The sequence below is a fragment of the Drosophila simulans genome, chromosome X, assembly GCF_016746395.2.
Source record: "Drosophila simulans strain w501 chromosome X, Prin_Dsim_3.1, whole genome shotgun sequence".
Taxonomy (NCBI): domain Eukaryota; kingdom Metazoa; phylum Arthropoda; class Insecta; order Diptera; family Drosophilidae; genus Drosophila; species Drosophila simulans.
The window spans coordinates 5,375,249-5,392,170 of NC_052525.2; the positions used below are offsets into that span (position 1 = coordinate 5,375,249).

The 16,922-nt window shown below is 47.6% G+C and overlaps 4 protein-coding genes across 12 annotated transcripts; 2 read left to right on the forward strand and 2 right to left on the reverse strand.

Moving 5' to 3' along the window:
• Nucleotides 1-354: 354 nt before the first annotated feature.
• On the reverse strand, nt 355-8,911 carry LOC6725197 (integrator complex subunit 6). Of its 9 annotated transcripts, none has more exons than XM_039297536.2 (3): nt 8,653-8,911; nt 5,850-6,199; nt 355-5,473 (listed from the first exon to the last, which is right to left on the reverse strand). In XM_039297536.2, exon 3 carries the CDS (start codon nt 5,409-5,411, stop codon nt 1,569-1,571), a length of 3,843 nt encoding a protein of 1,280 aa, XP_039153470.1. In that variant the 5' UTR covers nt 5,412-5,473; nt 5,850-6,199; nt 8,653-8,911; the 3' UTR covers nt 355-1,568. The 9 variants fall into 9 exon arrangements, with proteins under 9 accessions (XP_039153470.1, XP_039153469.1, XP_039153466.1 ...); XM_039297535.2 differs by having other exon boundaries at nt 8,647-8,911; XM_039297532.2 differs by having other exon boundaries at nt 8,335-8,911.
• Nucleotides 8,912-9,323: 412 nt separating this feature from the next.
• On the forward strand, nt 9,324-13,324 carry LOC6725198 (regulator of telomere elongation helicase 1 homolog). The gene is made up of 7 exons (XM_016173481.3): nt 9,324-10,488; nt 10,564-11,111; nt 11,307-11,970; nt 12,032-12,174; nt 12,414-12,543; nt 12,629-12,838; nt 12,904-13,324. The coding sequence occupies exons 1-7, from the start codon at nt 9,439-9,441 to the stop codon at nt 13,114-13,116; spliced, it is 2,958 nt and encodes a 985-aa protein (XP_016038226.1). The 5' UTR covers nt 9,324-9,438; the 3' UTR covers nt 13,117-13,324.
• Nucleotides 13,325-14,045: 721 nt separating this feature from the next.
• LOC6725199 (general transcriptional corepressor trfA) lies at nt 14,046-15,550 on the forward strand. The gene is made up of 2 exons (XM_016173482.3): nt 14,046-14,233; nt 14,406-15,550. Exon 2 carries the CDS (start codon nt 14,411-14,413, stop codon nt 15,164-15,166), a length of 756 nt encoding a protein of 251 aa, XP_016038227.1. The 5' UTR covers nt 14,046-14,233; nt 14,406-14,410; the 3' UTR covers nt 15,167-15,550.
• On the reverse strand, nt 15,539-16,553 carry LOC6725200 (protein lin-52 homolog). Its single transcript, XM_002106187.3, has 4 exons — nt 16,392-16,553; nt 16,163-16,336; nt 15,987-16,088; nt 15,539-15,862 (listed from the first exon to the last, which is right to left on the reverse strand). Exons 1-4 carry the CDS (start codon nt 16,429-16,431, stop codon nt 15,711-15,713), a joined length of 468 nt encoding a protein of 155 aa, XP_002106223.1. The 5' UTR covers nt 16,432-16,553; the 3' UTR covers nt 15,539-15,710.
• Nucleotides 16,554-16,922: the final 369 nt, after the last annotated feature.

A 16,922-nucleotide genomic window follows, 5' to 3' on the forward strand; every position in this document is an offset into this window, starting at 1 on the left:
CAAAACAACACATATTTGCATCAATTAAATAAAGGAAAATTTAATTATAATGCAACTAAGTACCATAAAATAATAATAAAATGTTTGAAAAATAGTCTTTCATTAAAAGCTAAGAAAAACTCTAAAACATTCCAAAGCCAGAGCAGTTAACTTATATCCCCCAAATTAGATGGTCTTAAATGATGCAATGGGTTAAAGGTTTTGGAGGAGTGACGGCGACCGCGAGAAGGGATCATTCATACATGGGGCATGGTCGCCGACGCTTTTTGATGAGGGGGGAGGGGTGCTAAAGGAGTATGCTTTAAATATGGATTTTGCTAAGTACCCAAGATATTTCCACCCAACACATGAAACTTGAATGCAATGCTCCTCTTTTTATTTTCGTTTGATTTCGTATTGATTTCAGTTTGCTTTGCTGCTGCTCTGTTGATTCTGTTGTGGTTGTCTTATGAAATTTGTTAGATACGCAGACTCTAAATTGTACATCATTATTTAATAATGAAGCAGTTCTAAAACACTGCCCGCCGCCTAACTACTAGTAAACGTTTTCTTTGTGTTTTTTTTTTTTGTTTTTGTTATATCTCAATACTCACAGGCCATGCATACAAACATACACGTAAAAAAATAGTGCAAAAATGTATTACTTTTTCTTGGTATTCTATATGTATAACAAACGGTACGTTTTCGCTTATCGTTTTGTCTGCCCGTCTGCAGACTATGCTCACATTACAATTCGCATAAATATTTTTAAAATAAACATAACATACTAGCAAATAATATATTGGAGGATTTAAGGAAATACAGGGTAATACAATTCTTTTTGATAATGAAACGCTGACCCGATTTAGATAATATCCTCTATATACATATATATGTGTATAAACATATACATATATCTGTTTTTGAAGGGTCATCGCTTTTGTTTTTTACGTTCTCTATTCGTTTTGGCTAAAATCAAAGCAAAGTGGTCTTGAAACAGGTCCAACAAAAATTGGCTAAAACGTGTGGGGCTCATAAGCTCAAGCTTTTCCTAAACTTTTCACTTTTTTTTATACACATACACTACACTAAAATTAATCTTAATTTATCTAAGTCTAATTACAATTATTCCTAAGCTCAAGAGAAAATATTAATTTACGTTTACATATTTATACTAAGTAAAAAAAAACTACAACTGAAACGGCTGCTAAAAAATCCCCTCGCTTTATATTTTAAGTTATATCGCTAACTAACGGCTAGCTTAAGTATTTATTTATATATATGTTACAATTACATGTAGCTTGCCATAAAAATGTGGTGTTTTCTCTCATTTAGAATTGTGGCTGCTTGTTGGTTTTGTTGTTAATATTATTGTTGCTTGTTTGGTATGCGTTGATCCCCATCCAGATCCTGTGGGCTACCTGTCCTGGCAATTATTTACAATATATGGAAATTGACGAGAATTCTTGGCTTCCGCGGCTGCTCTTCCCTTCCCAGTTTCGGTTTAGATTTCGATTTCGATTTTGTTGACATCACAGACAGATGGATTGGATGACCCCGCGGGCTCAGTGGTGCCACATGAGCCATCGTTAACTCTTGGCGACGGCCTGCTCCGCGCCGGCGGTCGCTTCAGTGGTTCCCAGGGCAGTTAACTGCTGCTTGCGATCCCACCACTCCTGTATGCTGGACGCCATGAGATGGCGGCGGAAGCGCATCGATTCCACGATGCACATGTCCACGAAATCCGACTGCATATCCTGGTCGCCCTTGACCAGATTCAGGTGCTCCAGCAGCTGGCTGTAGTCTCGGCCGGGTCGGCGTATATCCCTGAAGATCTGCAGTCGCAGTTCGATGTTGTGCTGACGGGCCGCTTCGCGCTGCTCCTCGGTGAAAATGAGCGGCAGGCTCTGTGCCGGTGAGCCCATGCCCCCGTTGTTGTGCGTCGGCGAGGAGCCGCAGCTGGAGTTGATCTTCACCTCCAGCTTGTTGGGGCTGCTGTTGTTGTGGCCCCGGTGGTTGTGATTGTTGCTCATCGCCGAACCGCCAGCTGTTCCGGCGGCGCTGGTGTTATTGTTGTGATGATTGAGACCACTGGCCCAGTAGTAGTGGGGATTTCCCGCTGCAGTGCTGCCCGCAGTACCCGCTGTCCGTTTCAGGGCATCGAAACTGTTGCCACCCAGCGAGGCATGATCGTCGGATGAGACTCCTCCGCCACTATCCGTGCTGCCATTGCCATTCGAATTGCTGTTGCTTGCGCCCGCTCCGACCGAGGAGCCACTGCCTGTTCCATTGTGACAGGTCTGCAGTATGCGCGAGATCTCTGAGGCATCGTTGATGTCATTGTGGCTGAAGTAGGCGGAACTGGACGACAGTCCCGAGCTGCTGGCAGCGGGCGTACTTGTGCCCAATGGTGTAAGAGGCGCCAAGGACAATGGCGAAGGTGGGGAAATGGCTGAACTGTGACCGTGCCCATAACCATTGGCCAGTGGCAGCGATCCCGGCTTGCTGACACCGAGTAGCCCCGCTCCACCACCTCCCGCCGCTCCACCCAGGGAGCTCAGGTTGTCCAACGGCGAGCTCGGACCACCCAGATTACTGCTGTAGGCCGCATGGGTGGTCAGTCCGTTGAGGGGCACGTAGAGAACGCCAGGGGAACTGGCGCTGGAGCTAATGGAACTGCTGCTGGCGGCCGCGACGGCGGAGCAAACTTCGCTGCCATTGCTGGCCGGGATCACAGATGTTGCTGGCGTGGCTGAAACTGCTGGCGATGCTCCAGTTGACGACGGTTCGTTAGCTGAAGACGCACCCGGCAGAGATGTCCCGCCTGGAACTGCTTCCGTTTCGCCCGCTGTCGCATCGTCGCTGATGCCATTGATGAAGTTGTGCACATAGCCATTGAGGGGCGTATCCTGATCGCTGGTCTCCTCCTCGTTGAAATCGAAACTGATGCCCAAGCGATCCGAATGCGAGATTGACATCCCTGAATCACTGGCCGAGGCCTCCGATGTGGAGCTCGCAAAGCTGCTGTTGCTATTGCTGTCCTCGTCGAAACAGCTGGAACTGGCGCCATCAGCGCCCAAAGAGGAATCGCAGCCGGGTATGGATGACGTAGCGCCTGGTATCGGTGATCCTGGTGCACTACCCGTTGTGGAGGAATCGATGCTGGAGCTCGAAGATCGCGAGTCCGTAGATGATCGACGGAATTCAAAGCTACGTGGCAGCGGGCCTGCCTTCCTCTTTCGCCCACGAGACGTGCCGTCCAGTTTCTTGGAGGATCCGCCACTGCCACCTGCGCCCAGCATCAGTCCTGACATTCCACCGCCCATTCCGGCCATTCCGGGCATCCCGGGACCCGAAACACCGCCGGGCGAAGAGCCCGGGGATGAGGGGCCCGGTCCAGTGGGCGGGCCCGATCCGGAAGGTGAGCCGGGCGGGGCTCCACCCGGTCCATTGCCATTTGGCGACTTCATTGGCGCCACATCACTCAGATCCGCCTCGTCCACCATCACCATGTGCTTGTCCTTCTTGTACGGATTACCGAACATGTGCTGCCGCACATTCGTCGGCTCGATTTCACGCAGCGGATTGTCCTTGTTCTTGAGGTACTCCTGGTAGTTGCCCATCTCGGCGATGGGCAGGCAGTGGCCCGAGTCCTTGGCCACCAGCGAGACGGGTCGCAGTAAGGTCTCACGCATCTTGGATATTTCCTCCACCAAATCCCGCCGCGGTATATCGAAGGGATTGCGATGCGACTTGGCCGACGACTGATGCGTCGGCTGCGGCACCACAATCGTAAAATTTTCCACGGGATCTATTTCCCCATGCAACTTGGAAAATATATCCCGGAGCAGTGGATGCCGCACCAAATCTCTGCGCAACGGCGCACCTGTGAACAGTTTACCCGTCTCCACTTGACGATATGGTAGCTTCGGCTGCTTTAGCTGCTTGTACACCTTCATGCAAAGATTCTCCTGATCCTGCTTGGCCGTATTCTTGATGTGCTTCAGCTGATTGGCGATCGTGGGCGACAGATAGTTGTCCACATTCTCCGGCAGCAGGAACTGCAGCAGCTGATACGGCACATTGATGTTGACCAGCGCCTTGCGCAGGAACGGGCAGTAATACGGCGGTATTGAACGCACATAGGCGTTGAATTTGTACATCAGATCGCTCGGCGGACTCATATTGTACTTGTGGATGAGGTCATGCAGAATGGGCAGCAACGCTGGATAATTGTAGGCGAGTACATAGAGGTGTACCTGCGAAAAGTTGGGCGCCGCTTTTAGGTAGCCAAAGGGCAGCTCGAATCCATGCATTCCATTGGTCACAATCACCTGCCAGCACTTGTTCATCTCGCGCTTGTTGAGAATCTGCAGCGTTAGCGGACAGCCTTCAATCTCGTACTTGTCGACGGGAAAGCTGCGCACCAGCTGTGGCTCGTCCACCGCCGGCGTCAGGACCTTCAGCTTGGGATGTGCGTCGCGGGGCGGCAATGTGATCGCCTTGGAGTCCGGCCAATAGGGCTCCGGCAGTGGCCAATAGCCGATGGGAAAGGTTTTCTGCGTAATGTGCTTCTGCACGTAGATCATCTTCTTCACCGGCTGGAAGACAATATCGGGTGCGGGACCCGCTCCGGACGTTGAGGGTATTCCCATGCCGGATATCGTGCTCGCACCCGCCGCTTCGCCAGCGGCAGTAGCCTCCTTGGGCAGCATAGGCTCGAACTGCAGCACCACACCAGGCTGAACCTTTTGGACAAGACTTTCAATGCACTGGTTGAGTACGTAGTGGCTTCGCACTCGATATGAACGTCCGCCGGTGACCTCGCACATCCGTTCGATGGGAGAATCGTCATGCGGCACCTTGCCATCCACTCGCTCGTCAATCTTGTTGCCCGGCATGCGGAGGACCAGCGAAAACAAGCGCTGATCCCAGCGAAATGGCTCCTTGGTGAACTTTGTGCCCGGTATTTGGTTGCTTAGCGGCAGTATGATCTCCTGATGGACACCGTTCCGGTACGAATAGCGACCGCCGTCCGTAATCACAATGATGACCGATGGCTCCAGGTAAAACGGGCACCTGCCCTGCCCGTACGTATCGATGCCCGACTGCATGCGATTCAGATTTAACAGATCGAACGCATTGCGCAGCGATTCACCCATCGAGGTGAGGCCGTGACTCTGCAGGTTCTTCAGCTCGTTCATGAAGGTGGCATGGTTCTCCTTCCATCCAGCTTTCACGTTTGCCGGTGGCTCCTCGAATGTGAGCAGCATGTAGCGATCTCCCAGGCAATCCTGCGTACGCTGGCGATACTTGAGGAACGTCTCCACGGCGCCCTTGGCAATGTCCAGATACGTCTTCTGTACCCCATTCACATACGCCTTCTGGCACATGGACGAGGAGGTGTCCACCAGGAAGAGTATGATTGTCATGGCGATGATTGATCCTGTGTTCGAGGGACCTCTTCCTCTTGCCTTTCCCTCCCTCTGATATCCTAGAATGAATGAACAAATGTTCCAGATTAAAATACTATATATATTGTAGAGTAAAGGAATGTCGGCTTGCAGTTACGGTTTGTTGGCTCTTCTATAACACAAATCTTCACACAAAATGAAATTAAACCATGACGTAATTTAATTCTAAGTCAAAACAATGTGAAATCTTACAGAGTTATGCACAAATGTATAATAATTTGAGTTTCAAGCCAAACAATTTGGTCGTACGCTTTTAAAAAAAAAAAAAAAAAAACTCACAAATGTGATTCGTTTAACGTTTTGGTTTTTATAGCTAAATCAATGTTTGGAAAACGTTATCGGTCTCTGTAGAGGTTCAATTTTGATTGACCAACCAAAAAGTCGAGCTTTACTTACTTTATCTCTTATCTTTTATCGTTGATCTTCTATTTCCCCTCTCGGGAGCACTTTCTCCCTGTCCTTCTCTCTCTCTCTCTCTTCCTGCTGTATTCTTGTTATTTGTGGTTGTTGTTTTTGTGTTTGTTGCTATCTCCCTTTGTGTGTGTATGGGTGTTTAGGTTTTGTTTACGTTGTTAGCAGCTCTCTTTATCTGCTTGTTGTTTTTGCTGCCGATTCTCTTGCACTTGTTGTTCTTGTCCTGGGCTTGATAGATTTGCTCTTTTTCTGCGTTTCGCTGTTCCGCTTCTATGGTACATGTTGCGTGCAACAGCTGACATTTGGACTGGAGAAACAACAACAACAGCGAGCTGCGAATGGTAACGAAACGAAACAGAACAGAACGAAATGGTAATGAAACAGGCACGCAACTGGTTGTAAAATATCAATAGGTTGCGCATACGCACTGTGCACAATCGATTAAGAAGCGGCAATATAAATCCATACAGATAATGGAACAACTGCGTAATCAACGATATCATACACAAACTATATACACAATGCACACTCTGTCGCATAACGCAAGTGCTAATTAAACAACAAAATGGAATTTAATTCCCAGGGGGTCGGCCGTTGGTCCTAGAGAGCTAAATATTTATGTTGGGGAAAATCGCTTTGACACAAATCCAAATCCACTCCGCTCCACTCACTGGCCATTATGTCTCCTCTCCATCTCCTCCTCGCTCCTTCTAACTCGTTCCTCCTTCTCTTTCTATTGATGCCCCACTACGGAGTCATTCACTCGACGCCACTGCCACCACTACTACGCTCTGCTGGCGTCGCCTAGAGATGGCAACGTGAGCCAGGTGGGCGAGACGCGTGTGAATAGCTTTAGCTTTGCCAAAAACAATACGAACTTTTTTAGCATTAAGCAATAATATTTAAATTTCTCGTACTTTTAAAACAAGAGTGCTGAATTTAACATGGGATTCATTTTCAAAATAATAAATGAGTTATATTCATTTGTAGAAGTTGTAAACTAGGTACAAATAACCCTTCTTGCGTTTATTACAAAATAACAAGAAGCAGGTGCAAAAGAGATTGATCTTAAAATGGTTCTCTATTTTTCTACGCAAAAAATAATTTTATCTTTTTGAAACTATCTAAAGTATAGCATACAAAGTGTTTCGATTCGATATATTGTGTGATATTCGCTGCCCCTATTAACAAAGTAGATTACTCTTCCCACCATCTCGAGTTGGGGTAAAAGGTAACCGTAAATCGATTACACAATGACCAAGCTCACGATCGTGAGTGTGTGTGCGAGGGAGCACGACTTACGCATCTCTGATGGAGAGCAAGGGAGACGACTGGCCGAAGAAGGGGCGGAGGAGAAGAAAAATAAGAAAGGGGGATGGTATGTGGTGGATGCCAATGCCAGGGGGAGGAGAAGGAGGAAAGCGATTAACCAAAGCCGGGATAACGATAACGATCACTCGGCGATCGCAGGCGTAACCCACATCCTTACACCTCAAATTAGGACAAGTCAACTAGTCTGAATGTGTTTTTACCGGGGGAGCCGTAATTGTCTTGAATTCGAGTGCAAAACATTCAATTTCTATTTGAATAAGAGCGCAAACACATACGCACACTCGCGCACATGGACGTGCACACACACGTTCGCACACGCACGGTTCAGTTTGTGGTTGCCAGATACCCCCACTTTGGACAGGTAAAACATTGAGCGGAAATTAAAAGATATCTAAAAAATTTCACTAATTTTTTTCTTAAGCAAAAGCAACACAAAATTTGGATTACACGAGCGGTGTGTGATTTATCGTTAATCTGGCAACCCTGCACCGACGTGTTGGTCGGGTACGGGTGGCTGCGGGGGACGAGTCGGCCTATTGTGTTCGATGGCAATCCACAAAGCTCACACACACGTTTAAACCAAAATGATATAGGGCCGAGCACTTCAAGTAATCGAGTTTTTTCCGTCTAATTAATCTCGGCGCAGCGATGTTTTGGCCAACAAAATGACACGGCTCTTCTTCGGAATTCACTTATGCAGCAGCGGCAGGGTTGCCAAAGCACGAAATACGGTGAAAAAATAAACACACTGTTTCTTGTTGTTTCGCATAAATAGGGGGCGGCAAAGGGGTGCAGGGCCTTTGATTGGTGGTCATTTTTCATTTGGATGACCTTAATTTGCATGTGATAATGCTGATTAGTGCAGCCGCGTTATCGGCACGGTAATCGTTATCGCCAGAGTTGCAAGCGAACGCGCATCGACAGCCCGCCAAAGCTTTCGAATTTCAAAATGTGTGGTCGTATGTAAAAAGTGCGATTCTAAGGATCGTATGGTTAATATTTTAGTTTTATATTTTCTCTCTCAAAAAAAAAAAAAAAATGGCACAACATTCATACACAACTACACCGGCAGCATCTTCGAGTGAGAGTTTCCGGCCAAAAAAAAAATGAATAACTAAAACAAAAACGCACTCACAAGAAGAGGAATGTTTCTCCTCCTCCCAATACTCGCAATAATTTTCGATTAGCTTCTATATGCCGCGCCACGATTTTTTATTCTGTTATATTTTTACTTTGTGCCAACAGAAATTTATCACCACCGCGCGAGAGAGCGAGAACATACACGCACACACACAGCCAGAGTGCGCTCTCTTTCGCTCTGCCGCCGAGGTGCATAGGCGAGAACGACCGACAGACGCGACTAACGGTCGACCCGACCGACCGAACAACCGTCGCTATCGCCGTCCCCCTCTCGCTCGTAGGTTTGTATCGGGGAGTTGTTGCTTACACGCACTCGCACACATACTTTTGCACACTGGCGCCTCGTCACTGTTGTTGCATTGCTGTCGTCCACTCCTGCGCTTCTTCTTCTTCTCTTGTTCGACTCGCTTCTCTTCGGATTTTACTTTGCTGCCGAGCAATAACAACACAACACTACCGTTCTCAAAGTTCGAATGATTTGATGCCGTTCTGTCAAACGACGACCGTATTTCGGTGTGGCCGAGAGACGCCAATTCAGTGGGGCCGTATCGCGGCGATTCGGAAAAGCCGACCGAAGGGGTCACGATTAATGGATTTGTGGTTGAATTAACTGAGCTCGTAATAATTGGTGTCGAATATTTACTTAACTTGTTAGGGGATTTATATGTATTCTGCACATTTGATGTTTAATGTCATCAGTTAGGTATAATCCATAACATTCACTTAAAATGTTATATCGTTAATCTTTGATCCAAATATACAGCATCACAACTACAGTAGTCTCTCCAATGCTAATAAGTTTATAAGTTTCAGTTACTATTATCCATACAGTACCATAAACACGATTGCAGCACTTTGGGTGGTGATTAGTACTGCTAGTACATTTAGAACAAATTACGCCAGGGCTTGACATGCATGTTGTAAACATTTGACTTCGAGTTAAAGATAACCCTATAAAATTTCTTAATCAGTGTCCACTGTACCTTATCGATAGCGATAACTGACTACCCACACAGACAATTGTTGTTATCGACCAACGAACACATGTTCACTCCGATTTGGCGCGTAAACAAGTAAATAAATAGTATTATTAAAAATAATGCCGGAGAGCCTGATCGCCGGCATTCCGGTGCACTTCCCGTTCGAGCCGTATCCGGTTCAACGGGCGTACATGGAGAAGGTGATCCATTGTCTCCGCGATGGCACGAATGGAGTCCTGGAATCGCCAACCGGCACAGGCAAGACCCTAAGCTTGCTGTGCTCATCCTTGGCCTGGATCCGCACCAGGCAATCGGAGCACCAAATGCAGATGGTTAAAATGGAGAAGGCAGATTTTTCGGGTATTGGAGGCGGAGCACCTGGAGGAGACCTGTCCGAGCTGGCAAAGACCATGGGTCGTGCGAATAATTGGGGCGTGCCCAAGGTCATCTACGCCTCGCGCACCCACTCCCAGTTGACGCAGGCGATGCGGGAACTCAAGAGGACGGCGTACGCCAATATGAGATCCGTGGTTCTGGGCTCCCGTGATCAGCTATGCATTCATCCGGAGGTCATGCGGGAGCTGGGCAACTCCAACAAGACCAACATGTGCAAGCTACGGGTGCACTCCAAGACCTGTTCGTTTCAAATGCGCGTGGAGTCGCGAAAGGATCATCCCGATTTGCGCGGACCCACCATCATGGACATTGAGGACCTGGTCAAGGTGGGCCAGCGCCTCAAGATCTGTCCCTACTTCGCATCTCGGGAGTTGGTTCCCCAGGCGGACATCACCTTCATGCCTTACAATTATCTACTCGATCCTAAGGCTCGCAAGGCCAACAAAATCGAACTGGGCAACACCATTGTGATCCTGGATGAGGCCCACAACATCGAGAAGATCTGTGAGGAGTCCGCTTCGGTGCAGATTAAGTCCTCTGATGTGGCCATGGCCATCGAGGACGTCACGCATATCATGCAAGTCTTTGCGAGCGGCGAGTCGCAGGATATGGCCGGAGATGAGCCAAAGGACTTTACCCTGGACGACCTTACACTGCTCAAGGAGATGCTGCTCGAGCTCGAAAAGGCCATCGATGCTGTCGTTGTGGACAACGCCGTCGATGGAACTACCTTTCCCGCCTCCATGATGTACGAACTGCTTGGCAAAGCGAATGTAAGATGCACTGAATCTTAACAGAAACGTTTTGAAAAGAATGCCTACTTAACTATGTAACTTCTTTTATTGTAGTTCACCTACGGCAACGTTGCATCGATAGTATCCCTCCTGGACAAACTGGTCCAGTACCTCCTAGTGGCCTCCCAGCAGATGAGTATCCGCAAGGGCGGCACCTTCACGTTGCTTAGCGATCTGCTAACCATTGTGTTTGCCAACAAGGAGGATGTGATGAGCAAGGTGTACGCAAGCTTCAAAGTGCATGTCCTGGTGGAGGAGTCCAAGCAGGGACACGGAAAGCAACAGGGTGCTAAACAGCAGGGCGGTTGGCTAGGCAAGGGAACGATTGCAGCAGCGACTGGCTCAAGCAAGGTCGCCAAAATCATCAACTTCTGGTGCTTCAATCCTGGCTTCGGAATGGAGCAACTGCTCAACACCCAAGTGCGCAGCGTAATCCTGACCAGCGGCACACTGGCTCCCCTCAAGCCGCTGATCGCCGAGCTTGCCATTCCGGTGGCCCAGCATCTGGAGAATCCGCACATCGTCGACCAGTCGCAGGTTTATGTCAAGATCATCGGCACTGGACCCGATCGGCAGCAACTGATATCGAACTATGCGAACCGGTAAGCATTTTTCACACCACAAGCTTATTTGTTTATGGGCGATACCATGAGTAAATAAACAAGTTGGACCAAACATAACTCACATCTGTGGCAGGTGAACCATCTCATAACTTCACGAAATGCCTACGTATCAATTTCGCAATGTTAAACAAACTAAACAAACATGTTATATCTGCCACCTTTCTTCTTCTGCAGTGATAATCCAAAGTACGTCAGCTCCCTGGGACAGACGATTCTGAATGTAGCGCGGATAGTGCCCGACGGCCTCCTTGTCTTTTTCCCATCGTATCCCATGTTGAACAAGTGCGTGGACGCGTGGCAGGCCAGTGGCTTGTGGGCGGACATATCGTGCAAGAAACCTATCTTTCTGGAGCCGCGCAGCAAGGACCAGTTCACCAGCACGATGGAAGAGTTCTACCAGGCGATACGCGACTCCAAGGGTGCCGTATTCATGGCTGTTTGTCGCGGCAAAGTCTCCGAAGGTCTGGACTTCGCTGATCGCAATGGCCGTGCGGTGATCATTACGGGTCTGCCATTCCCGCCGCTAAAGGATCCCAAGGTGATACTGAAACGTCGCTACCTGGAGGCGAATCGGACGCGCGAGAATCAGCTGTTGAGTGGTCAGGAATGGTACAATCTGGACGCCACGAGGGCAGTCAATCAAGCCATCGGTCGTGTGATCCGGCATCGCAACGATTATGGTGCCATTCTGCTTTGCGACTCCCGCTTCAAGGACGCCTCACAGGTCCAGCAGCTGTCCAAATGGATTCGGGGTCACCTGGGCGACCGGCCACAGTGCTCACCCTTTGGTCCTATCGTCCGGGAACTGCGTCAGTTCTTCAAGAACGCCGAAGCGAATGTGAGTCTATGATGTTTATGCGTTGTTCAGCATTTGTAATACAATTCTTTCAAAACTTCAGATGAAGCTACCGGATGAAAGGGAAACCGATTCGCCTTTGGAAACTGTCTGCAAAACAGAGGATGAACCACTAGCCGCCATTCCAAAAGTGAAACGGGAGCCTGGCTCCAATGCCACCTTCAAATCAGCCAATGAATCCGCCATGTACGTAACCTGCGATCCAAGATCAAGCTTATCAGCTATATAGATTGTATTATAATTATTAATAGCCAATCCTTAATCGGATTTTAGTAGTCTAGTGTTTTTGAGATTTGTGATAGCTAAAGTAAAATGCTGTAAGACATTTCCTGTGACCTTTTGTCATCACTGCCAGGGTAAATAAACTTACGTTTACCTCTTCCCTGGTATTGACTCTTTGAAATATTTATTATTTCTCTTTGCAGCAAAGTGGAGATGGCCAATTCCATAAAGACATGGACACCCGCCGATTATGCCAGTGCCGCTGGACGTAAACTGGGTGGTGCGGCGCCGAATGCCATGGACTTTATGAGTCGACTGGACTCAAATGTCTCGGTAAACACGAGATTCCCATGAATCTATTATTACACTGTGTTTATTTAGTTCTTAAGGACTTGTTGTTGTTTTGCCCCTTTTCCAGAGTATTGATTTTAACTGCTGCACGGATAGTAAAAGTGGCTCCTCTGGTCTGGTGAAGATTCACAAGCGGGAGCGAAGCTCACCAACGGCGCCGGAATCCACCAGCCAGGTGTCCAAAAAGCGATACAAGCTGGTGGAGAACATCAAGGTGGAACCAAGCAGTTCGCAGGCTAAGGAAGCGCCCGAGGAAAGGGCGGCATTTCTCCGGGAGGTGAGATACATTGGAGACTCCATCCATACTACTACTCCTACTAATTAATATACCTTGCATTGCAGCTACGCAGCCTGGTCACCCAGGATCAATTCCGGCGCTTTGGCAAGGCGCTGCTGGAGTACAAGAATGGCACCTATGAAAGCTTTCAGGCCCTGATGGCCATACTCCTGGATGTCCTGTCCGCACCCAAAGTGCGCTACATGCTCGTCGGGATGCGGAAGTATCTAAAGAACGAGCACAAGGACGAGTTTGATCGGAGGGTGGGCAATCTTTAACAAAGAGTTTTCAAGTTTAGTCATCCCAAGGATATGATATTTTTTTTTTCAAATTTATTGACATTGGCTGTAATTTTCTGATAGTATTTAGTGGGGCGCGTCTAATTCTATTAAGACTATATATTATTAACAATGCTATGCATTGTTGTACATGCATTTTGAATTTCTCTGTACGGATGTTTATTACTATTAAAAATTATACGTTAAACATGATATTGTTTATAACTTTGTGGGAAAATGTGGGGTCTTATTAAATGCAAATGCAGTTAGTTACTTAAAACCGTTTACAAAAGACTTTTGCATTATGTTTTGCCAATCCGTTTATTTATTTACCGCTCAAGGTTGATTTAAATCAACAGTTTACCTTTATTGGAAATTTAATACCGCTTTTATGTGCATCAAACTTCGATTTCGTTTGCTGATAAGCTGATGAGCTTTAATAAGCTTTCAATCAAATCAAAGGAGAATACAACAGGGTGCTCTTAAAATCTTTCATCTTGTATTTAAATATGAACTCAATTTGTATGTTTATATATAAATATGCACATTATATACTTATTTAATATGTTTAAGCATGATAAATTGATAAGTTATCATAGGAAATTGAATAAAGCTAAGATTTGAGTTCTTGTCTTGACTTTTTATAGTTTAAATATGAAATTACTTACTTTTTTGTAAACTGCTTGCATATATGTTTTTCACATTTGTTTTTTAATCCACAGCTTGGGGACATACATTTTAGAGTTGGCAGCCCGCTTGGTAACAAATCTGCGAACCGCAGCCAGCGCAGAACGCATCCAATAAGTTCATTGCCAAACGGGCCGAGTCCCTTATATGCACATCCCCCCACATGCCCATCGGCTGGCGCAACCGAGTCACCGAGAAAACTGAGGCCGAGTGCAACGAGAATGCGGGTCCGAGTGGCTCCGACTTCGGACTTGGGAAGGCACTCGCGTGGCAACAATCGTCCAGGGCGCACGGCACACACGCAGAGCTGCCGGAGGAGATAGGCCGTTGCTTCTTGGTGTGCCACATTCGTACCCCGATCCAAGTCCAGACCCGCTGATCCATCCGCCTCATATATACATCATTTCCGCCGCTTTGATTGGGGCACGCAGTAAGTTGATTGCAATTGCCTTTCACTTGCTGCACGTTCGCTGTTCGCTGCTCGCTATTTGCAACAAGTAATAATGAGGGTGGGCAGGGGGTGGTGGCTGGGTGTTCGGCCCACGCAGCGACCTTGGCCTGGTTTAGGCACTTGCCTTAATTGCATTTTGTCGTCATCGCAGCGCACATGGTGGAGGAGATTGGCTGCCAGAGACAGACGGGCATTGTGGTCGCCATGCCCAGCCAGGTGGCATCGAGCACCGGAACTCCAGCCCCATCCGCCGGCGGCATTCACCAGCAGCATCAGCAGCACCAGCAGCAGCAACACCAGCAACAGCAGCACCAGCAGCAACAGCAGCAGCAACACCAACATCAGCAGCAGCAACAGCAGCACCTTCAGCAGCAGCAACACCACCAGCTGCAGCAGCAACAGCAGCAGCAGCAGCATCAACAACTCGCCAGCAACATGAGCCTGCTGACCGTCAAAGGCGGTCGTTATCTTTGGACCGACCGGGAGCTGTTGATGCACCTCCAGAACTACACTCCCCTGATCCTTCTCATCGATTTCGTGGAGAAGACCCGAACCAAGCGCTTCTATGAGAGCTCCGAGCGCTATGAGATACTCATGCTGGTCTTCATCATGCGCAAGGGAGCGCCGTTCTGTGAGAACAAGCGCTTTCCAGCGGAGTACTGGGTTAATCTGTCGGTGGGACCAATTGCCGAGGCGTTTGACCGACTGCAGGCGGCCATCGATATACCGGATCCCCAGCTGCCGATCCACATGAGCGTTACGGATTTGACCAGCTGGAAGCAGATGTTCGACCTGGCCATGCTGGATATACGGCGTTTTGCGTACTACACCGATCCTTTGCAGCTGGCCGATGCGGGCGTCTTTAACCGGATCACCTTTGAGCAGCGATTCGGAATGCAGTGGCAGGAGTAATGGGAATTGATGCACGTTACTGGATATATATTCACGGTAAACATGTAAGCACACCATCAGCACCAACACACTTTCCCACATTGGGATGGATCGTGGGGAAGGCTACTGCATAAATCTAAACGAAAGCATTTAGTTAAGTATAAATAGGAGGCACTAGAGCAACCGATCCATCCAATCCCACATAGACAGAGTTATTTGTTGCGTTAATGTCCCTGCATAGCGAAATCTACTGTGCCTTCTCCAAAACTCCAGATCCTTCTGAATTCCTTTCCCTCCAATCCCTCTACTTCATCTCTTCTCCGACTCCTCAAATGTATCTGTAATACAAGCGACGTGTAGGACCCAAAATGCTTTAATGGAAATAAAGGTTAGTTACTGTTCAAACGCCTATTTATCTTTGTAAAATTGCGATAAATCATTCACAACACGCATTACTCACTATAAAAAATAGCACTATGTACACTATGAAACTACACCTATGATCCTAATGCGAATTCAACGAGATCCACGACAGTCCCATTCCCAGGGATCGGATCATCATGCCTCATGGCCGCTTAGGAGCGCGATCCCGGTCAAAGATGCCCAGCAGCTTCCCACGAGTCATCTCCATTGCCTCACGCAGTCCCAGCTGGTAAATTTCATCATGCATTGACTTTATTTTAGCGATCAGATCCTCGGGAGAAAGCTGGGCTAGGACTGGAATAGAAAAGTATGTAATGGACATGCTATTCTTTAATATGCTATTCTTAAATCTGTATCACTTTTAAGAACTAGTAACCTTCTGCCACACGATATTATCATTGACTTGGCAGCTACTTACCATTGATCTTGGCCATATCATCATTGGTCAGATTGCTGGTGTAGTTAGTGTTCGTGTACATCGGCGTGTCGCTCATGGAGAGGAACTCATCCATTCCGGGAACTGGAGCAACCGAAAAGAAAGATATGCGTTAAAAATGGCGCCAATTTCTTCGTGCTTACGTTTTCTACACTTACATCGCTCTGGCCATTGGACAGGTGAGGGTCGCAGCGTTTCCATGGAGATGAGCTCGTCATCCGGCGTTATTGGCCGCACCTTGCTCTCCGGGACCTCCTTTTCGACCGATAGCGTATTACTGCTGGCTTCTGAAGCCTTCTCCACTTCCTTGTCCTCCGCTTTCAGAATGATTTCTGCAAGAAAACCTCGTTTTATGGTGCCATCCATGTGATTTAAATATTCACTCACCTGTACAAAGCAAATCCGTAATGATCTCTGCGTTGCTCATCGCGGAAAATGTTGAAAATCTCCAGAAAAATAAACACGGAAAGATGCAAAAAAAAAATCCGTGGGCTAATCACTTGCCACCTCGTTAAATAAAAACTACAGCGTTGCCACTTTCAACAATCACTATCGAAGACTATCGATTTACCGATAAGCCAGTGCTAGAAAGCACCAGGAAGTATAAAACAACTCATATTTTTGGTAAACAAAGAACTGTTGTTATTGCTTTTCCTGGTTTTATTTATAGAAGTTAAAAATAAATGGCAAAACAAGAAGGAAATTAGCGTGCCTCGACTTATACTAAATTCAGAGTGGAGAGCAGGCGTCGTAGCGGAAACCTCTCCGCGACCTCTATCGTGCTCTCTCTTCCACTCACGGTCGTTTAACGGCGCATAGAGACAACTCTGCACTAGGTCGCCTGCTCTCGTTCGCTCTAGCGCGCAAACGGCACTTGGCACACTTCGCACACTGGCGCCAAAAAATGTGTGCCCGCAA